Here is a 23,621-nt window from a genome sequence, read left to right on the forward strand (position 1 = left end):
TGGGATTTGATAAGACACATAGTATATCACGCTGTAATGTTGAGGGAAACTGGCATAAAAGGGGATGAAAACTATCAGTTTCTGTAAATTTGCAAATTCACACCTACTAAAACGCTTCACTGTTACAGGCACAGCCCATGACTGTGAAAGAAGGAGTGATACTCTAGAAAGCATACTATACCACACCTTACATTGAGGCAATAGAAGCCAAGCGAGTAGGGTAAGTGGTTTCTCGATACGTTGACTAATTCCATCACTGTAATAAGATCAATAGAATGACAAAGGAAGTAGGTAGAAACTGACCTTTGGCCATTCATCCAATAGGTACTCAAGATCTTTACCAATATACATAAATACACCAGATACACGCCTAAACCCAAAAGGCAATATATTCCGGTAAGAGATATACAGGGGGCGTTACCCAAATAGAAAATAGTAGTCATGGGCACTCCAGGTTCCTGATATGTGTATACTTTCCCTTTTAGGGAGTGGATGTACTGACGAGATGTCCCAACAATGTGGAAGATGCCCGCGCCAGACAAAGAAATTGGAAGATAGCCGAAATATATGACTGTCTTTTTATGTTTAAGTGGAGTGTCCTTATTGGGCACTATCTATAGTCCTGAAGAAAGCGGCAAATTAGTTTCCCTGCTGAAACCGGCCGACATTAGTTGGATCATGGTGCTGGTCTGACCTACCTGCCTCACAAAAATACAAAAGTGAGTTTGACTATAGAACATTTTTTCTTTCTTTTTAGAAACATAGCGGAAATAAGACCACCGAATGGTGGACCGTCTATGAAATTTTAGGATAAGTCACACTGAGGGGCATTGACTGCCAAAGAGTGCACATCTCATTTTTTAGACTATTAGGAAAGTAGTGAGTTCGGTTAGGGCAAGTTCTCTCTACTATCCCCTCACCTAGTCAGGCGACGCACCAGCGCCCAACTAGGGACAGGAACCCCAACTGATAGACATATTCTCTTTATAGGGACATGTAAATAATTGTAGGGACTAAAGCTTTAGGTTTAAATATTCTAAATTTAACTAAACTGATTCTGCTCATGATGGGTTAATAAATGTGGGGGAGGAGTCAGAATCTGAAAATCCTTGTGACTTCAATTGTATTGAAGAGGGTATGTGAGGGGTCAGAAATGTGATGCAGACAACTTGGTAAAGGTTTTTCACAAGTAGCCATTTTATTAACTCATAAGCGTGTGACAAACGCCCCACTATCCCAAACATAAAGAGGATTTCCCTGCCTATCAAAATACCCATTCCAGCGGATCGGTCTTGTGCTTTTACCCACGTAAATCAGGTGGCATGGGCATAAAATAATGTAAATAGCATTCTTTGTTAGAAAATGTGTCTGCTACTTAGGTTGCCATTTAACTTTTCCATGTTCGAAATAGTGCCTTGTTTCCGTGAAAGGGCAAGACAGATCTGCCAGAGGATTTCGGAGCATAGATCATGCATAAGATATAAAGTACAAGACAAACCTCTGGTGGATCATTTTACCAGTGCTGGTCATACAGATCGCGATGTAAGGTGGTTTGTTTTACAAACCATAAGGGCTCCAACACGAAGAGGTGACATTGCCATCATGTTACACAAAATAGAACAAAGATGGATATATTCCCAGGACACGGTCTGACATGGCCTCAATGTATCAGTGGAATTTAATAAATGGATCCATGAACAGTAGACACCGGTAGAGTTCCGAGGTGTTTGTGTGTTTTATTGTGCCCCTAAATTAAAATATCCATCTCGAATACTTATTTACAGCTTTGGGTACAAGGGAGCGACATGGTACTCCTGTGTGTACACAGACCAACACCCTTCGGGGGCATTCCTGGCAGGTGAGTTAAAAGAGGACAGACCTATGGTCGCCGCCATTAATTGGAGACAGGTTTAGCCAGACTGATGGATGTTCATTTATGGACAGACAGAATAGGAGATTCTGTGCACCCAGGACTTCATATCCCTGGGTGTGATTCATTGTGGATATGACCTGTGTCCTCCTATTATAATCTCAGTTTTCATGACATAAAATATGAATAATATTAATATTATTTTTGTTCTATTCTATCCTTCTCGCCACAAATATGAATGAGTGGATGTATTTGCCAATGCCTGTGCATGCAAATAATTATCCCTGCATGGGCGGTAGGGGTGTAGTCCTTTTTTTACCTCCATGAACAACCACAGCGTTTTTTTCACATCAGACTTAACTGGGCGGATTTGTAGCCGCCCGGTCTTACAAAGTATCTCTGCCGAGCATGCATCAGGTCGGGAGGCCGCAGGTAAGGACCCCGCAGATGTGACAGTGCGGACCCCCCGTAGATGATTGCAGTAAACCTCTAGTTGTGTGAAAGTGTAGCACTAGCGGGTCCAGTAAGTAATATTTTCCGCCTGTGAGTTGACATGCGCTCATATCTGGAAAGCAGGCGTTGTTATGATACAGCGTGTACTATGCACAACGCAGGTTTTTAACCCTGATTGCCATTTGGAATGGGTCACGTAATCTGTCTCGTAATCAACCTTTTCGGTCAGTCTCATCTGGATGGGACAACCATAAAACAATATGGATTGTAGAATAACAGCGGCTCGATGGGCCATTCTAAAATGTTTTTGCCTAAACCATGCACTACTACGGTTTCAGTGTAGCGCTTGCCAACAATGAATCCGACTGCCAGTTTTTCCCATGAATGTGTTATGAAACGTGGCAAACAACTGAACAAATAGTTACATGACTAATTATGTCATTTACTTGCTTCCATTACAGTAGAGAGGAGTACACAGGGCTGACTCCATACTGGATGCCGTGTGAATGAATTATTAGCACCAGCCGCCATCAGCCATTGGGGATGACTAGAGACATTGGTAGCCACTATTAGAGGCTGCAGCTCTTTAAGTAAGTGCCGCCATTTTACTTATACTGACACTGTATGTATTGGCCAATGTCATTGAGAATAATGCTATGAAGCAGGTGGGAATGGTAATTAAAGGGAATAGCAATTGACCTATTCCTATAATTTGATTCAAATGCAGGAAAGTGGAGTTTATGAATTTTTTGGTTCACATCGAATGCACAACTGTCAAATCAGTGAAAAGGCAAACTCTGATGGTGGACACTGAGTGACACGTCGGTAATCTATACTGCACTATCAGAAGTAAGTGCTATGAGTTTAGACACCTGGATAGATTCTACCTGTCTCAGGGAAGGGAGCTCTTGATTTATTTTGTGCCTCCGTCTTTCTTAGGCTTCTCTGAAATTGCACCATTGGAGCACTGAAGATTAGGTCCACAGTTTGCACTACCATCATAAGTTGAAATTGAAGGTGAGTGCGAACTAATATAATGACAAATGATTTATATGCAGTACTTACCTGTGCCGTTGCTATAATGAAAAAAGGTTGGTTTGTAATTAAAAATAGGACTTGACGTCCCCAATGTTCGGATTACCTTCTCCTTCATTAATACAAACTTCAACTTTATTGGATTTACTCTGATTATTAAGTAGATCTCTAGGCAAGGTTTCTAGAGGGGTTAATGGTTGGTTCATATTTAAGGGAGCATTTTCATTAGAAGTCGGGGTGTTAAGATTCTGATTCCCACACATATTGCTCTCCTGTTGATTACAAGAGTTTTCACTACCATTAATGTGGGTAGTTTTGTAAAGGAGCTCCTTACTCTGACAACAAGCCATTAAATATTTTGGCACCATAGAAATCCCCCTCTCTGAAGAAGATAAATGCAGCGTCTCTCCAGACAGAGTCCTGATAGTCATATGGGGGCTGTCTCCTCCCAGGTGATCCACCCAGCTAATTCCACCCACAGGGGTAGGGTCAGGTAGCAGCTGCCTTCCCCTAGCCACCTTAGAGGAGACTTTAGACAGGTACTCTGTCAGGATTCATCACAGGTCCCAGACCCTTCTCTGGTGTCATTGGGCTTGTTGCTGCCACTGCAATGAGGAAGTTCTTGGATGCTTGGTTCACTCTTCCAGTGTCCAGTAGCTACCGTGTTGCTACTGGGAGAGCCTCCCTGATGCACACTACACAGTTCTGTTCCCCAACAGCCCTATAGCTGCCTCAGGGGTGAGGAACATGAAGTTGTGTCTCTCTCTGCGCTTCCCCCACATTCCTGCCCAGCCTCCAGTGCCTCCCTTTACCTTCTCTGGACACTGCTTCTTCCCTTTGGACTTGCAGTTGAGTCAGCTCTCCTCAGACCAAAAATGGACTCTCGCAGCCTGCTGCCAGTGAACCATGCACAGCCTTTCTTCCAGCCATCACCCAGAGTCTGAAACCCTCGGCTCCCGTGGGAGTTCCCAGTGATCGGACGTGCTTTAGTCCCGCTTCTCTCTCCTTGTCATCTCCAGGACTCTGCACTGGTACAGCGTAAACATCTGCAGATAATGTATCTTTGGCATTCCTCATGCCTCCGGTGAGTCAACTTCTGGCAGTGCTTAAGAGTTGATTACTCTTCATGGCTGTGGTCTTCCTTGTTTCTATTTCACTAAATGAATTCACATTTACAAAACTGTGGATCTGCTACAAACCCAGTCACGAAGACGTTTGGGAAAGCATTACCAAACACGTTAATTGGGTAATTAGTTTGAATTTATCTTGACAGGAATGGGAATAAAGTGGAAAGAAAGCTTCCTGCCAGGAGGCGGATACTCAAGCTAAAACAACACTAGGGATACATCTCCCGGTAAATTCTTTCCCAATATTTGTGTTACTGACTTGCGTGTGTCCATTCTAATGAACTGCTAAGTCTCAGTTTAAGATGGTGTGTTATCACACCTCCTTCTCAGCAGTCCCCTCCTGGGTAATTCATATCTTGCTTGTCCAGTTCTGGGGAGGATTCCCTTTGCTCCTAGCATCATTTCCCTCTGGCAGTAGGGTTCCTGGCGTCACTTTTGGCTTTTTTGGTTACCTGTTGTGGTATGGCAAGTGAGTCCAAAAGATGTGATAAATGACTTGCTCCTTTCTTTTAACAAATGTCTCTAATACAGATAATCTCTGCCGACAACTCACCCCAGTCTTGCTTTAAAAAGGTTTCCTCAAATGTTTCCCCTGGTCTCTCAGAGACACAGTCTTCTCTGTCCATTGGTCTCTGCGCCATGAGTGGGCTTTTCCTCCTAGTCCACAGATGGTGTAGAATCTCTTTGGCACTGCCAGTACTCGTGTTGTAGCTCCAGGCCATGTTGCAGAAACGTCCACTCTCGCTCTGGGTGAGGTAGGTATGGAGGGTCACTAGGTGCTTCTCAGGGTCCAGAAGCTATTACCCAAACCCGTCTTCCATTTTCACCGAACTGAACCTTACTTTTGCTTGGGAGCATGTCACTTCGCCTTGCTTATGGCCCTTAGCTGGATGTCGACTGCCCTTTCACTGTCCCGACATGTCCAAGGACTTACCACCATCGTCACTCCTGATTTCCTGTGCCTTCTCCATTTCATCAGCTTTTGTTCCCTCTTGCTGGCTACTACTCATCTTCTCTCTTGCAATGTTTTACCACTCTCTCAAGCCACTGCATCTCCTCCACCAACCTTTTTGCTCTCTCCAGTCCTGCTGCAGCATGTACTCCTTCTGCACCTCCACCTCATCCTGTAGATTCGACTTCTTCGGTGCCAAGACTATCTCCAGCACCACCTACTTCTTCTGCACGTCTCCCTTCTGCGTCTTCCTGCACCTTACGCTCCCTCTCCACCTTCACCTCTTCTTGCATCCTCTTCCACTTCACTGCTTGATGCTCCAATACTCCAACGCACACCACTAACCCTTCTCTCCCATTCTTTATTTACTTATCCTTCCCCTTCCAAAGGGCCAGGTTTAGCCTAATTCAGGATCACCTGAAAAGTTTAATTGGTTTGTTTGGAGATTGACATGTGGTTGAGCGGGCAATTAACAAGTGTGTGTGTGTGAATGACTTCCCTGGCCTTGCAGGGTGCCACAAACCAAGCTTATATTAGGCTGGTCTGCCATCTTTATTTCTAGACTTCTGTGCATGTACATACATCATGAGTCAGGAGCTGAGCTGTTAGGGCATCACTCAGCTCTGCACTCACTCAACGGCTGAAGTAATACAAAGCAAACATCGTTGGGGGTCTTCATTTCTCTAGTATTATTTCCACAGATTGCTAAGCAATGATAATGCTCAGGTACTGCATAACCTATGCCAGCAGTATTGGTATGCATATTTTCAAGAGTCCCTCTCAAAGGGATCCTGGGGTTAATGTGACAATACCTTACCAGTCTTTCACTGTGCGCTGGGGGAGGTCAGAATATCCTCCCTCTGTCGCTCTCGCTCTCTCAGTTGCCACCATCCTGGAAGTTATGGCTGTGAAGGAGTCATCATCACACCCCAGTGAAACAACAAAATCACGTACCATAATGTATAATGTTTTCCTTTGAACTGTAATTCCAGCTGTCAATTCTTCAGATTAGAAGGTCAGTCATTTTCCCTAATCATCAATGCCAAAAGCTCACCAGGTGCTATAGTCAGCCTAAACACTGAAGCATTTCACCACTTCTAGAGCTTTTCTGGTGATCATTTTGCAACACAAGTGCACTTTTTGTCTGAAGTTTCCTTCAAAGATTATCAGCAACTACATGATTTTAATTGATACAAGGTGTAAGGTATAAAAAGACGAATTTCAAATCAAAATATAGGTTTATGATTTTAACAAATTACTGTGAAGGGCTATCAAATTATTTTTTGCTAAATTACTTGTTAAATGGCCATGGCATTTCATAAAGACACATATTTCAGGACTTAACCCAAGGAGTAATTAATACATTAATTTCTTTTATACTGAGGCACTGCAAACAAGAACCAGAAAACAATTAGATGCAAAACTATTTGTTTAGTTAAAATTTCCATTAAAAAGTCTGCCATGTAAAAAGATTAGAATGAATCCTTTTTTTTTGGAAGCTAAGTTGAACAACTTCAGCGACACCTGACCAAGGACGCACATACCGATTGCACAGACCTAAACTCACAGTACTGCACTTATGTTAAAAGATGCCAGCCGAAACGCTGTGTACACTGACTCTGTACAGCACTCTGCTGCAGGCTTTAAACAATAAAATAAAATAATGTTCCCAACTTTGATTCAAATTCTTCAGAAGAATGAAAGTAGATGGGGTGAGGAATAAGAAGCAGGAACATGAAGCTGTGTTAGAATCGTACACATTTTAGTGAAACCTTAATTTGGAGTTTCTTGTACATTGCAGGATGGCCTACATCTTCTGATTAAAACAATGAACTGTGTCAGAGGCATTGCTAGGAGGGGGCTAATGGGGCTATAGCCCCTGGTCTTTTGGTTGTAGCCCCGGATAGAATCTCAGGAGCTGCAACCAAAAGGCTAGCTAGTTCCGACATTAGCGTAGCCTCAGGTCTTTTTCAGACCTAGCAACACCCCTGAGCTGTGGAAATAGTTTAGAGCTTAAATACAAATTCCAAAAAGGCAAGACTATGAAATCTGCTTGTGTACGTACCGGTGGCGGACAGCATGGGAGTATCATTGAGAAGATACCAATTTTGTAGGAATTAACATGGTGGGCGAGACAACCTATTTGTAGTGTGGGTGCAATCCCTCGAACTAGCAGTCTTGCAATGAACATACTGTTTTGCGGAAAAGCTTTAAGGGGTAATATTCCAGAAGGAGGAATAGAGAGAATAACATATTAATTCAAACATTTCTGATGCAGAAACAAGGGAGCTATAAAACTGAGAAAGTGGGTATGGGGATGGGTATAGGAAGTCCACATGATGCAGGCAAATGGGTCATAATGTTTGGTTGTTTGGTACTTATCTGCCATCGGTAATATGTGTTTCTGTTTTACAGGTGTATTTTGGGTGTTGTTTTAGTACACATCAGAAACAAACATACCAATTTGATGCCAGGTGGTTTAGTAGAATTAGCGAAATACATCATGCTATTTTGAAGACTGCTTAACAGTTTTTGTTCATTTCAGGTTGTATGCAGCAACACTGCAATTTAAAAATTGAAACACACAGGTATTTCCATGTTATACTGAACCAACTAGAAATATGCATGGATAGTACAATGAATTATCTTGCAAAGTCACATTGACGTCTTCTTCTGGTAAATTATTTACTACCATCCCATAACGAGTCTGTGCGACTTCACACGTTAATACATTGTAGCATCTAAGCATATTATTTAGGGTCATCCAAAACAAGTTGTTAATACTTTGTACTTTTATTTCAATATGCATGTGTGTTTAAGTCACAATGATGAAGGGACTGTATCTAGTTTAACATCATTTGGGATGTTAACAGAGTGGCAAACTGGCCAGATGTTACCATGAGCCGCTTGTATACAGTCTGATGCAGTCTGATCTTTTTAGCCAGTCTGTAGACGTGTAAGATAGACCCTAAAATGGAAAAAGCAACTACATATGTGTGCAGCCCTGCAAAAGATAGGAGATTCTGATGACAATGGATCAGTTAGCACATCATTTTCCTGGTAAATTTCAACACACTTGATCAAAATGACCTTTCATCTCCACAGCCTGCTCCTGTAGACGGTTCTCTAGATCCATCTTCTGTCTCTGGAGTTCAGAAATCTGCTGTTTAAGGTCTGGAATCATCTACAAGAAACCAAAAGACAAACATTACTTACACAGTAAATGTCTTTCTGTGGTTTGTATCTGCTTAAAATCACATACTTTGCATAGTGCGCCATCTAGTGGTTGACTCAGAATATAACCCATGTTTTTAAAATGGGAAAATAGGTCACTGACAAGAGTATTCCCGTCACACTATCCGTAACCTATGAATTAGCAATATCAAGGTTCTATGGGCCAAATTGAAGCAAGTTGTATACCCTGTCCATCATGCGATGCAATTTTAAGTTGAAATGCCACATAAATAAACCATTAAAAACCTTTACATTGTCATAAAATGCCACAGAGTTCCTAAAACAGTGGCAGAAGAGTTTGGCTGCAGGTAGTTGGTGGGAGGAAATCCCCTTTGAAAGAAAACCCCCTGGTGTGGACATTAACATACATGAACATTTCAATACTAGCCCTACGCTCAAGTTAACTCCAACCAAAGACACATTAATAAAATAATAAGTAGCAAAGGTATTTCAACTTAAGTGTAAACAAATGTCCATGCTAGGGCCCTTGTGTACGACATGGTAGTAGCCCTATTTTTCAATTTCGATTAGAATAGAATCATACACATTTTAAAATTAATTTGTTTTGTAGAAATTCCTTCTGTTACAGAGAAATTAATATTACAACAGATAGCATGACGGGCATTACAGACATCCTGCTTTAGCATCAGTTTATGAATGAACACAAACAAATCTCTTGTGATTATGACTAAAGTAGATATTTGAAGTAAGATGGGCTTATGCCAGCATTGGGGGTATCAATTGTATGTACAATAGTGTATTTGTTTTGCAAGTTCCGAAAGTAGATTTATACTGAATTACGTAAAATTATTCTTACATTGAAACATTATAGAAGTGGCACAATTGAAATGATAAGAAAATTGTGCACATGCAGCGATATGCGTTTTGGCTGTAAGAGTTTTCTATCCTATTAACGATACAAAACGTTTTTGATGATCATGGTCAGAGTGCAGTTAATGTAAATGACAAACCACAATAAAGCAACCACGTACAGCAGATTATTATCTCAACCAGGTAGATACCCTTAGAGGGCCAATCAATTAAAAGTTACTCACCCTAATGATTAGCGTACTCCTAGTCCATAATCCTCTTTTCTGCATTGCGTTCCCGTCCCTCGCTAGGACCAACTGAACCTTTTTCACCTGAAAAACTGTCTTTCCCCTTTAAATTTTATGCACATGTGGGGGCGCAGCCCCAGGAGCATGAGCTCCCTTGACTCCGCCCATCGGCGCCACACTTCATTCCCCTTTGACGCGTTGGCTGAATTAATCTGCCTTACAACCCTGCTCATTTGGGGGGGAGGATGGTGGGACATACATCCCATCCCCTTTCCTCCATACTGTATGGGCGATTACCACTAAATGAAGGCCCAGGGAGGAGAAGCGTTGCCAACCTTTAAGAGAATAAGTTCTTCAGAACCGCTAGCCCGAAGGCAGTGTACGATCTGGCACTGGTGTCTAAACAATTAGGCCTGTAGAAAGCTGAGGGGGTGGCCGAGGTGCCCACCCTGTTGATAGTTTGTCATGTGACATGTCTTTAGAAGACCACCGCTGTTGCCTTGCCTCTAACCGCACGAACGTGCATGTTTTCTGGCACCTTCATGTGCTGTCCCCTGTAGATCTCCTGGATAGCCGTTACCATCCATCTGGCTATGGAGGCCTTTGAAGACTGGCAGCCTGGTTTTGAACCGCTGAATGTGACATAGAATCAGACTTGCAGAAGCTCTTAGTCCTGTCCAGATATAATTTTAAAGCTCTTCTTATGTCTAGACAATGTAACATCTTTTCTGCCTCTTCTTTCGGATTTGGGAAGAAAGTTGGAAGACTTATTTTCTCGTTGAGGTGAAATGAAGACACCACCTTTGGGAGAAAAGATGGATGTGCCCCTAGCACCACCTTGTCCCGATGGAACGTAGTATATGGTTTAATGCCACAAGGGCCTGAATCACACTTATCTTGCGTGCCGAGGTGAGGCCCACCATGAGTGCTATTTTAATTGTGGCCAGTGAGATGTCTACTGAAGCCATGGTCTCAAACGGCTTATGCAACAGGGCACCTAAAACCACGTTGAGGTCCCAGCTGGGAGAGGGCATCTGACAGGTGGGTACAACCTGGTCAATCCTGCCAGGTGTCTTTTGACCACAGGATTGGAGGTGGAGAAAACGTTACTGCCTGATTTTGTATGCCCCTATTGCTGCCCGGTATGTGCAGCATGGGTCAACCTGAACCCCTGACTCTGCTAGTTGTGCAAAGGACAGCACGTGATCAAGGGTCCACTTAAATGGGTCTTTACCTCTTTCCTTGGCCCAGAACCAGAACCTAGTCCATTCGCTCCTATTTTGGTTCCTTTTGGAAGTGCTTCTCACTTTCTGGATGATGTCTAAGTTGCCCTTCGACAAGAGGAGGTGCTGCAACGTTATGTGCTCATGAACCAGGCTGCTAGGGTTAATTTCTCCAGAGAGGGGTGCACTACTGCCCCCACCCCTGTTGAGACAAAAGCAGATCCGTCCCCACTGGAAGGGGAAGCGGAGGTTGATTTGCCAGATGTATGAGCGCCGAGAACCATTGTCTGGCAGGCTACTGTGGTGCTATCAATATCTGGCGAAGTTGATTCGTCCTTCGGACCTTGCAGATGACCCTGTGGATAAGCGGAGTTGGTGGGAATACATAAACTCAAATCCCGTCCCACTGAAGCCACAGGGCATCCCCTAGTGAGCCCTTGCCCTGTCCCATCCAGGATGCAAACTGTTGACACCTCCTGTTGTGCCTGGTGGCAAAAAGGTATATATGCGGTTGTCCCCGCTTGCTGAAGATATCCCTCAGGACCCCCTTGTTCAGCTGTCACTCGTAGTTGTCGACCCCCAGTCTGCTGAGTCTGTCCGACTCCAAGTTGCACTCCCCCGGAAGGTGGATCACAGAGAGCCATATGTTGTTGGCTATGACCATTCTCATATTTGGATGGTGAGCCTGCACAGGGATGGTGACCTAGCGCCGCCCTGTTGTTGAGGTAGTACATGCAGGAAGAACTGTCTGTCTGAATGCAGACTGGGCTGTTGCTGATAACCGGAAGGAAATCTTTTAAGGCCAGCCATATGGCCATCATTTCAAGCCAATTGATGTGACTGCCCTGGTCCTCTATCGACCATAGAACATTCACACTGTGGGTGTCCAGCGGGACTCCCCACTCCTCGAGGCAGGAGTCTGTTGTAATGGTGTATGTCAACAGGGGCTGGTTGAAAGGTCTGCCAGCATAGGATTGGTGCTCATCCACCACCATAGCAAGTCCTGGTGTAGATGCATTGGAATGGTGACTAATGCTGCTTGTGACCACGTTTCTTGGATCCATGAGGCCGAAAAAATGCAGTTGCAGCCTCCTGATTTTGAGTATGGTGTGAGGCACGGCCAGGAGGCAGGTTGCCATGATCCCTAGCAAGTGCTGGTACCACCAGGCTGAAATAACCGATCTGCTGAGTAATTGCCACATAGCCGCTTTGATCGCTGCTATCTTCTCTGCAGTGGGGAATATCTTTTGTAAATTTGTATCCCATTTGAGACCCAGAAAGGTCAAGGACTGTGTAGGCTGGAGTTGTGACTACATGAGGATGGAGAACTCCAGTTCTTACAGGGTATCCACAAGCATGGATGCTGTGTTCCCAACCTCTGTGCCACCACCACGTTCATGATTCTCGTAAAGACCCCTGTGGCTGAATTGAGTCTGACTGGAAGGACCTTGTATTGGAAGTGGAAGCCCATGTCCTGGAACCGCAGGAAGGAGCGGTGGGGTTGCCATATTGGAACATGTAGGTATGCATCCTTCAGATCCAGGGAGAACGTCCAGTCTCCCCCACACAGAGACTCCGCAATTAGTGCTGGCGTAACCATTTTGAACTTTGGTAGGGGTAACTTACCTAAAGGTTTAAGAAGGACAGATCTAGGACCACTCCTAGGCCAGCCTGGTTCTTCTTCTGTATTGCGAACATATGAGAATAGAACCCCAAAATTCTCTGTGTGCGGGGAACTTCCTCTAATGCCTTGCTCCCGACAAGAGAGCGGATCTCTGCAAGGAGAGATGGGGTCCCAATCTGAGGGACGGGAGAAGGGAGGAACTTGAGGTATAGGAAAAGCAGAAGCCTTGAGACACCACAGACAGTATCCAAGGATCTGCGAACCGAGCCCACCAGAACTGAGCATGGAGAGCAAGCCTACCCCTCACCAGAGAACTGTGGATCCTGATGACCCCATCATTGTTTCTTTCCCTCTGAGAATGGTTCCTGGGAGGGCGACTGAAAGAAGCCCTTGTGTGTTGCTTTATGCTGTGTTTTCGTCAGTGTTGGCTGGGGGACCTGTCTGGCTGCCTAGACCGGCGGTCCTGGAAACCCCATAAACCCACCAAAGGTACGACTGTTAGGCAGAAACCTGTGCAGTTCCCTCTGGGACCACTGCAAAAGATTTAAGACTACAGGTGTTTGGCAGTAAACCCACTTGGTAGCAGTCTGTACCACACAGATTCACTTGGTAGCTGTGGCTGAGCAGTCAGACTTCCCTCAAGAAGGGTTAGGCAGTATACAGAGTATTCCCAATAGGTCAAAAGAACACAGTAGAACAAGCAAACACTGACCAGAGCTTGGTGTAAAAGAGATATAATTATTTATTTAAAACCACATCTAATAAAACACACAGGCACTAATTTTAAGCAGTTCAAAAACACGGTCACTAAAAGATATACACTCCCTTAAAAGAATATTAGACAAGTCTTAAGTAAAGCCCCACTTATTTTCAGATAGCGGTGAGCGCTTAACACAGATGGCACTCTAATAATTCGGTTTAAAAGGGAGAGAAAGGCAGAGCATAAATTGAAACAGATCCCAACACTTTAAAACGAACACAGCAAGAGAGGAAGGCAGTGTCAAACCATGAAGTTAGAGTTCAGAAAGTCTCGAAAAGGTTCAGAAAGAGTTGGACCAAAAGAAAGGGACCAGTTAGATGGTCAAGGCGGCCAGCCCAGTCCAGAAGGTAAAGGGATTATTATTACCTTGTAGCAATCTTTAGAAAGGGAGGCCTGGCGGACACAGTACCTTAAAGTGGTGAGAATACTCCAGCAGGGCCAGTTGTTCCTGGCAGCGGATGCAAGTCGGTGCTTCGTCCGGGGGAAGAGAGGATCTCGTTGGGGAGGAAAATAGGAGTCTGTTGCACGGCCAGGGAAGAAACCAGCCGCGGAGTTCTCAGTTAAAAGGAGTGGTCCTTTTATTCGCCGTCCAGTGGTAAGTGGCAATCCGGTCGCCGGGGTGCTTGGCACGGGCAATTCGACCACAAGACGTCCTGGGATGCGAGAAAAAGAAGGTAAACTGGTTGTGCCCACCAGTCAGGGGAAGAAGACTCTCCAGCCGGGAGATCTTCTCTGTCGTCGGGAAGTGGTGAGTCGGTTCCGCAGGGCTCCACCGGTGGTGTCGTCATAGCAGGTTTGCCCAGATTCTCCCTCGTCAGATTCTCAGGTCCTGTGGCGACTTCTAAAGTTCCAGTGCCAAAAGCCCTGCTTTTATGCAGCACAGCTGTCTATCAAACATGCTAAGTGGTGATGGGGCCGGCTCACCACTTGGGCCAATCACACAAGAGTGTGACTTGAGTTACCAAGGTAACTCAGTCCACCAGGGTGCCTAAACCCCCTCCCACACCCCCTGTGGTACCCAGACAGAGTGGCACCACTTTTGGAGGCTTCTGTGGAGAAGCCTGCCAAAAAGTGGAACAAAGGGCTCGACTTGGGTTGGAGTCACAGAAGAGAACACAAACGCCATTTTAGAATCAAGTTCTGGCAAAAAATACCAACCGGCGAATTAATATTAAATAAATAAACCGGCGGTATGTTCGAGGCTATGAGAATTAAATAATTAAAGTTGGTAGCCTCGAACAATGGGAAAATCCCATAGAGATGCATTCGCGGTAAAATCCCATAGAGATGCATTCGCGGTCGAATATAAAAAGTAGTATCCACTGCCACCAGCCAAAACTCGATCAGGGGGGACGGAGACGTGCCCCCTCGATTAACAGACCCCGGGGCAATCGAATTGCCCCGACCAGTACGTCCACAATATGATGGTTTGTACTGGTTTCTGTTCATAATTTGGGACTAGTAAAGCCAATGGTGACTCTACATGCCCTGGGAGACAGTAGTCAAGCCCAGGGTATGGAGTCTATGGTGGGGTGTCACTATGTCACCCCTGTGTCACTGCACGGAGGGTTCTGTGTAACACACATAGTAAAAACACAGGAGACCCTATGGAGTAAAGGACCCCATAGCCCATAAAACACATTAACAGTCAAAGGAACACCACAAATCATGTCCAAGAGTGGGAGAAAAAGAGTCTCACTCTTGGCAGGAGAAAAAAACAAACTCCAGAAATCCAGCAAAGCTGCTGGGGGACTCACTAGGTTAGGAAATTCAGCCTAAACAGAGAATTCTCCCTAACAACGACCTCTGTCAGCTTGCGGCTGATCCTACCAAAGCTCTTTGGTGGCGACTTTGTAAGTATAGCCAGAGACTTGCCTGTCTGAAAACTCTTCTCTTTCTTGTCATAGGGGCATGAGTGGAACAAGTCTCCTCCTGAATGGGAGGTCGAGGTTGCGGTCTTGCATGACCGGAATGAACCTGGTGGTTTTACGCCACGCTGTACGCCTCATGTCAGTAGCAACAGAGATGGCCCTACCGGCTGTATCTATATGAGCCACTGAGTACTCTATTAGGTGCTGTGTCACCATTTTGGCCTCTGCTATCCCAGCCTTGAAGCAAGCCTGCCTGTCAATTGGCAAGTCTGGGAGGAATTCGTCTATCTCCTGCCATAGCCTCTGATTTGCAGCGGCTAACATCGCATCTGCGTTGGCTTGCCGCAAGTGAAGAGTGGCATTGGAGTAAATATTTTTTCCATATGCCTCTAAGACCTTTTCCTCTTTGCCTATCAGTGTCGAAGTGCTGGTGAATGTGGTGGATGCCTGAGGCTTTGCGTACATTGACGTTGCCGCAATAACAGACGAATGCGGACGCGGTTGCACTGGCAGGATTGGAGAATCGCTTTCAGCTTTTTTATACTTTGCTTTCAGCCGCTTGTTGGTGGGTTGCGTGGAAGGTGGTTTTTGACCAACCCTTTTTTGCCAGGTTTATTTCAATAAAGGTTTATTTCAGGCAAACTTCAGGGGGCGAGTCACTGATTTAGTCATTCTTAAACCTCAAATTCACAATGCAGACAAAAACTTCCAAAAAGCATTTAGAGTAGAATAAGCATCCATTTCGGACCATGTATTTTGCTTTTCGCAAGTTACAATTATAGCATGTTTTTTTCTGCCGCTGTCTCTGTTATGATCATCACAAGACATTCCATCTCGGTGTCCTCGGTCACTTGACAAAATCATTGTGCCTAACAGCCTGTGTGCAGTGTAGAAATATTTGACAATAGCACATAAAGTTGCACTTGATTTCATTTTGCCACAATTAATGATTTGTTGTAATGTGTCTATCTTTGCTATCGCCATGGCATGCTGTTTGGGATGTTTGTTTGCATGTATGAGGTAACTGTCAGGTTCCCTTACATCTGTCAGTTTCCAGGTGATTGGGGTTAGGTATAGGAGTCATGATTCTAGGTTGGTAGCGGCTTAGATTGCTGAGGTGAATATTACTTTATTGTATCAGACATCTAATTCTGTCCCTATCCAAGATGGTGAGACAGTGGAACAGCAATGATTGGCTGGGAGTCCTCTGAGGTAGTTTGGAGGGGTTCTCAACTGCCTTTCATTCAAGTCAGACACCAGAAAGGATGTAACTACAGAAAGCTCCCAAGAATCAGAAGATTTGAGAAGTCTACAGTCATCCAGTAACTCCAGTGTGAAGGGGGACTTCAGACTGGCTAGTATGCCTCTCTATACACTCAATCATAACCAAACTCACCACAGCAACAAATAGAACCAACAGCTTGCGAAGCAGACTTTGAACAGGTTACATATGAGTTCCTCAGACTGCGGACATACTACAGCTTCTGCATTACACAGAATCTAAACAAAATCACTGCATTAGCAGAGAGCTGGTCAGCAGACATAGGTGATCCACTCTGTGCAGATAACATATATGAGGCTTTTGATACTATTAGGCATATGTCCTGCAACCTACGACACAGAGAAATGCAGTATAAACTAATCCACAGAGCGCACTACACACCAGCCAAACTTCACACCATGGGTCTTAATCGCTCCCCCCATGTTGGAGGAATTGCGATGAGGTGGGCACTAGCGGGCAAGTTCTATGGTCTTGCCATATCAAACAGCCTTTTGGGGCCACATGCTGCAATGGCTGGCTAAAATAAGCTTTTTGGTGAACCCCAGCTCTTGAGTTATGTTTTCACTAGTGAGAAGCGGCGACTGGACCCTATGCTGGACTTCTGTGGGGGTTTCTTTCTCCAATTGTTCACACTTTCTGAAGACAGCCCCTGTTGCTTGTAATTTGGGATGGTTCCTCCGGGCACCTAATCCTCCCCACCTTTGGCACACATTGGACCTCTGTGAATGGTTTAACTTTTGTTCTATAGGCAAATATAACAAATCTGGTTTTATATGGGTTGTATGAGTCAAACGTTGGCTTTGGGTTTCGTGTTGAGGTTCCATATAGAGTCGGGGTTGCAATCATTTTTTTGATTTTTTTACTCTTGTTTGCTGTTCAACAAACAGTCTTACTTAAAATGATAGTACTAATTTTAAATGTATCTATCTGACACATATATACACTTTTTAATCACTAAACCTGTTCTGTCACAACCAAAAAACATTAAGTGTTGGTGTGATAATCTGTAGGATTCATTGATATTCAAATGTAAGCCAAACTTTATTTAAAATTTATCAGAGAGACAAGAGTGAAAGTAAATGAAAACAGCTGTGTTCTTTTCATTATGAACATTTGATTACCATATTTTCCGACGCGAGCCGTGTAACTTCGAGTCTGATGCTGTCATTCATATTATTTTCTTCTCTAAACAGCTTCTGCAGGTGACTTGTCTCGTGGCTAAGATGCTCAATCTTAAAGCTCAGAACCTCAAGTTCCTTCTCATAGTTCTCCTTCTGAGACTGAAAATGACTTTCCAACACTCTGTAAAATAAAAAACAAATACATTTGCATTTTGGAGTGGCTAAACATATCATATCACATTATTTAACAAATTAGAGCCGTCAAAAGGAACTGTATTTTCCCAAGGACCAGTAATTAAACTATTCAGTACCCTTATGCAAAGGATAGTCCAGTCTATGCAGCACCGGTCTGTCGCACAAACAGGACTTCACTAGACCCATACAACTCAAGTGAAGCATATATACCTGTCACAGTGTTGCATAATGAAGTGACAAGACTTTGGCCGTCACATCTTTGAAATGTAAACATTTGTAAAACTTCATATTTTGGTTAATCCATGAAAGGTTTAAAACACTTCATCAGTGTACATTTTTTTAATCGAGGGCAGCAATATGTTGATCCCGGAGATCAGCAGAGGCAAATGCTAGGATAGTGCTGAGACTAGAAGAGGCCATGCAAATCTTTGCCAGGAGGAGAACGTGAAAGGTTCCCTGGACTCCAACTGTTCCTGAAGTGTTAGACATCCTAACGGTGCTTTGGTGGTGGGGCCTGGTAGCAGAGGAAGATAGCCCGGGACCAGCAGCCCTGCTGCATGATGGATCACGAGCCAACCAAGTAAGACCCTATACGAAGAAAGAGGTCCTTGGAAGCACTGTAAAACCACAGAGACTGTGAATCACTGTTTGATCTACCAGGGCAAAGACACTGAGAAAGAAAGAGACACACTCGGGACTAGGGTCTTAAAGAAACTGGAGAACCAAATGGAAACCCTATTACTTACTGTTCTGATTCACATCTAACCTGTTTGTATTTGTAAGGCCTCTTGGCTTCTTTCCCCAGGGACCCTGCATCAGGCCTTAGTCCTCCACCATGCCCACTATGATAATAAGAATGAAGTCAATTAGAGCACTCTGAACTGGCTTGAATTGCTCCTCAGTTGTTACAGCGCCTTGACACAGAAGCTGGCAGGAGCCGGCAATACTGAATACTGAAGCGATACTGAAGCGAAAGTAGGGAAGACTGGAGAATCATCTGCTGGAAGTGCTATTCCGGGTCCTGGCGGCTGCTGCAAAGCCACCAGAGCTAAAGGTGCCTTGGCAGTGATGACCACTGGGCTCATATTTAGGCAATATGAACAGTAAAAGAATACATGAAAATAATAACAGAAGCACTAACATTACATGAAACTGGCCCAATATGGGGTGGTGCCAAAAATATGGTCCGGGGCTCTGGCAGGCATGCACCGAAAGAAATAAAGCGCTGCTTAGAAGGTACCCTTTTACACATGGATGTGTGCATTGCAAGTTTGGTGATGTGGTTTGAACCTGCATATGCAGTCCTGTGCCTAGCTTGGCGGCAGCAGCGTTTTCACAATTGCATCATGACTATCATAAACACTGATTAATCTGCATCGGATTTCTGAGTGATCTATTTCGAATCAATGTCGAAAGGGAACAGATGACTATGTTAACTAATTAAAGTAAAGGATTTAATGGTACATATATAAAATCACAAATAAACAATGAGAGTATTTGGATGTTTTCGCGGAAAATCTGTGTCATGATTAAGGAAAAGAAATACACCCACAATACACCCACAATCTAATAATTTACACAGAAATGTATACACGATTACTTAATACCCTACTGTAAGTAGTAAGATCTAGTAGTAAGCTCTATGGAGAATAAAAACACAATGAGCTGGACAACGCAATAGAGCACACAAGCTGCACAATTTGAAGGACCCCTGCAACAACAACAAAAACGGGTGACTTCTTTAGGTTTGATTCAAAAACTTGGGGGCTTGCTGAGTAATGAATGCACTTTGATAAACTTAATTCTAAAACATCTATGTACCATCTATTCATACTTTCCTTTTCTCCCTGATAGCCACTGGAATTTTAAATATGTAACAACTGCAAAGGTCCTTAGTGGGCTGTGAGGCTGAGGGAGCGGAGGTTAGTTTTAAATGTATGTGATTCATACATTGTATTTCAAAATATAAAGAAAATATTGATGGAGGGAGACGGCAGATTTATACTGACGCTGAATACAAATGAATATGGAGTCAATATTATTCTGGGACTACATGTTTTGTTACTCGGTTACATATTACCATAGGAAAAGCATTCGTACATTTATGTTTAAGAAAAGGCTGCCTGGAACCCAGTCATTAATAGTGCTATATAGCTGGAACATCTGGCACATAGGAATGTTGTTTTACTGCTAGCACTTGGTCATTCTAAGAATAGCTCCTTAAAAATAAATGACAAAAACGTGAAGGATGTGGTCCCCATTCGGAAAATGATCACTATGTTAAATGCAAAGTAAAGAAATAGATGTAAAGGCATTTTTTCAGATACTAGGAAGATTATAAAGTTCCCGAAATATAATTTGCTTATTGATATTATGCACAATTTGACCTCTTACTATTAAAAACAAATTGAAGGTTGATGGAAGGGAAAATTAGGTGTGAAGGCAAACTATTTAGGAAGGTACCTCTTGGCACACACATTCACATAGCAATGATATTATATGAGAGATTGACTAATTGTATTATGTCTAATGAATTCAATGTGGATATATGACTAGAACACAACAGTGGAATGCAATTTTCCTTGATTCCTACTTATCTCTTTGAAAAAGGATTGGTGTGGAGAGGAAGACAAATGGTTGCTGGTAAAAGATAGTTGTTCTGCACCTAACAAAACATGAGAGCTCAATTTCAGCTCGGTGTAAAAGAAAATAAATACATAAAAACCGTTTCCGGTATTCTATATTTTCATTCATTTATATGGCAGAGGGGAGGGGTGGAACGTAATTTACAATCCCGCTGCCCCTTTCTCTCTGCCATAGAAATTCTACAGCATTTGCACTGTCATGGACTTTCATGCTGGTGCAAATGCTGTGGTTTTTGCCTTCCCCTTTTGCACGCTGCTGTGCAAATGAGAAAAATTTGGCAGCGGGGAACCGCTTACACAAAAGTGTAAACATACAGGTCCCCAATGCATTAGGCAGGAACTCCAATATCAGCTCCATTGGGTCTAACACCATTGAGAAAGCTTTGTTGTAAGCTAAACCATGTGAATCGGGGTGCCATCCACCTATGTTAGCAACTTTATTTCAAATGAAGGCATTTACTTAGAAGAAAGTGTATGTGGCCGAGCGCCTGTTTGAAGAATCCCCTCTGCATCTGTGTGGGTGAGCGAACGTCTATATACGTACCAGTGGCTCACTGGGCCTTCAATATATGAATACGCTTGGATATCTAGGGATTGATCTGCATAGAAATGTACACACTGTAATGAGAATCCGGTTCATTGCGTTATGGAAAAAGAGAAGAGAAGATTTTCAAAAATTGACGTTCTGCCAAATCTCTTTGTAGGACAGAATAGCTTTATTTAAAATGATCACAACTCCTCAAATAATTGTCTGTTTAGCGCCATCCCGCTCAGACTAGACACTCAGAGGCTGATTCGCAGAGCGTTTTCCTATGGTATTACGTATTATATAAAACGCTTCTGTGAATCAAGCCCTAAGTCTTTCCCACCAGGCTGCCGCCAGTGAACGCATGCATCGCGCACTAGCTCTACGTTTTGGAACACTGCTAGAATGCGTTGCATCGCTGCATACCTTTTGGCTGTGCTTTGGCGCAATGACAGTCGCGGTTCAAAGGGCCTCCAGAAAATCCTTGAAAGCAATGGAATTGAAACTGATAATGAACGCAGCAATAGGGTAATCGATGAGCCGAAGGGTAAAAATATGAACAAAGCCATTGCCCAGGGCTGTGGTAAACTTGCCAGCATTCCCGCTGGAGGAGCTGTATTCGCATCTGCAGGTGCAGCGTCAGCCACGCCAGCTGCTGCTCCTGCTGCCGAGAAGAAAATAAGGAAGAGAAAGAAGAGGAGTTTGAAGGTTCAGATGATGACATGGGATTTGGCCTATTCGACTAAAACCTTTGCTACAAAATGGTCAATAAAAATGTGTAAAACCAAAAAAATTCAAAAAATAAAAAAGAATGGACGCTAAATACTTTAAGGTTTTGGAATGGCAGTTGATGCATTTCCTCTGGGTGATGGTGGGAGTCCTATACTCAAAGATAAAAAAAATTATAAAGAGATGGATGCAAGCGGCCCTCAGAGTCCCAAATTGAAAACCTGAGATGTGAGCTACTAGGTTAGCTCAATTTTAAATGGTTCCAACCATGGGTCCATCTCGACTCGCTTGGGTACTCTTGCCCATCTCCAGGATCTCATTATGCAATGCTCGAAGGAAGTCTGGAAATCTATTGACAAATACTTAGATCTCCTGCCAAATATAGCTCGTCTCTATGGCACATTATCCTTTTGAAAACCTCTCGCATGGAAGCACTGGATGGAAAAAGGCCTTCTATTGCAAGGCTAATGTTTTGAGGAAGGGTCTTTTATCTCTTTCAAAACTGTCATACAGTATTGTGGTATTGATAAAAAAAGAGTTCTGGCCATACCTTCGATTGCAGCAGTGTGTGTTGTATAAACTAGTGGAAATCAGTTACCTCGATCAACATGAGTCGTTCTTGGATACATTTCTTAGTACTAGGGGTTTACTAAAAAAAAGAAGTATTTAATAGCTTATTTCATGATACAACCCCTACGGCTCAACAGATGGAAGAGTTACAGAGGCTACAGGAGCAGGATTTAGGGGTGGACGGGAGTCAGACTTGTAGCAATGCTGTGTAGTGGAATGGTACAGCAGATCTAGAGATCCTAACTCCCAATTGATCTCATACAACATCCCCCACAGAGCGTATTAGTACCCTGCAATAGGATTGTTGGAGAGGTTGTGGAGACGCAGGCACATATGTACACATGCTGTGGTATTGCCCTTCCATCTGCAGGTTTTGGTCGAAAGAATCAGACATACTTTAGGAAGTGCTTTCTGGCTCTCTGAACATTGAACCTGGACTTGATACATCGATAGACATATTACAGGCCAGGGTAATTAGGTGGCGGGGTATAACCCTGGCAGCAGCTAAGTGAATTATTCGATGCCATTGGAAACAGTCCAGCAAATGCATGTTTAAGGTATGCATATATTAAATCTCAATAATAGCAGCGTATAAAGACATGATAGGAAGGGAGTTGGGAGTGGACAAGAAACTCTGATACTTTGGACTCGGTTCCTGGCAGGGCAAAGCAATGTACTATTGGGAATGTTTTCAATAGTTGCGCTATGGAACCGATGTTGAACAGATAAGCCTTAACAGATGATTACGCATAATGATTTCTGTACACCATCATATCACATCTGCGTTTGAGGGAGAAGAACGGGGGCGGGGGGTGAAAAGGGGAGGAGTGGCAGGAGGGAAATAGTGTCTTTACTTTTATTAGATGCAGACTTTGTTGTAAATCTTTGAAAATAGTAATAAAAAGATATTCTAAAAAACAACTCTGTATGGATACAAAAATATCATTGTCAGTTTTCTTTTGGCAGGTTGAGGCTCGGGGCGAGAGCCGGACTTTCAAAGGTTCAAGCAGACTAGCAGGGTGTGGTTACTTTGACAATTAGTCATCGAGGTGGAGAAAACTGATCTTTAGAAGGTTGCTGGGGGTGGTCAAAGAGGATGTAATGGGCCTCATTACAGGTTTGGTGGTATCATTCTGAGATTTCACCAAATGGAATTACCGCCAGATTACAAGTGGCGGTATGGCAGTGTTAGTCCCCATTTATGGACTCCATAGGACTCTGTAGGTATTTCGGCAGAATTGCTGGGTTTTGGCGGCAAGGTGGCAGAATTACCTCCAGAATTGTGCTGGATGTTTTTCCTCCACCATACCTCCAAACCCACAGTTCGGCAATGCAGTAATGTGGCT

The 23,621-nt window shown here is 43.6% G+C and overlaps 1 protein-coding gene, 1 long non-coding RNA gene and 1 pseudogene across 5 annotated transcripts in view; 2 read left to right on the top strand and 1 right to left on the bottom strand.

Annotated features, from left to right (window-relative positions):
* Window positions 1-3,340, top strand: part of LOC138504385 (uncharacterized) — a 597,102-nt gene extending 593,762 nt beyond the window's left edge. For both annotated transcript variants that reach the window (XR_011279831.1, XR_011279832.1), the window contains 3 exons: window positions 2,785-2,913; window positions 3,051-3,172; window positions 3,263-3,340. This is a non-coding gene — a long non-coding RNA (uncharacterized lncRNA). The remainder of the gene's footprint in view (window positions 1-2,784; window positions 2,914-3,050; window positions 3,173-3,262) is intronic.
* MYO5C (myosin VC) overlaps window positions 1-23,621 on the bottom strand; it is a 1,282,854-nt gene that overhangs the window by 261,109 nt on the left and 998,124 nt on the right. For all 3 annotated transcript variants that reach the window (XM_069624842.1, XM_069624843.1, XM_069624844.1), the window contains 2 exons: window positions 17,611-17,791; window positions 8,528-8,621 (listed from right to left, as the gene is read on the bottom strand). In XM_069624842.1, the coding sequence (XP_069480943.1) occupies window positions 8,528-8,621; window positions 17,611-17,791 (275 nt within the window). The remainder of the gene's footprint in view (window positions 1-8,527; window positions 8,622-17,610; window positions 17,792-23,621) is intronic.
* On the top strand, window positions 21,382-21,722 carry LOC138504384 (large ribosomal subunit protein P2 pseudogene; annotated as a pseudogene).

Source organism: Ambystoma mexicanum, chromosome 11, assembly GCF_040938575.1.
Source record: "Ambystoma mexicanum isolate Mex_15411 chromosome 11, UKY_AmexF1_1, whole genome shotgun sequence".
Classification (NCBI taxonomy): Eukaryota; Metazoa; Chordata; class Amphibia; order Caudata; family Ambystomatidae; genus Ambystoma; species Ambystoma mexicanum.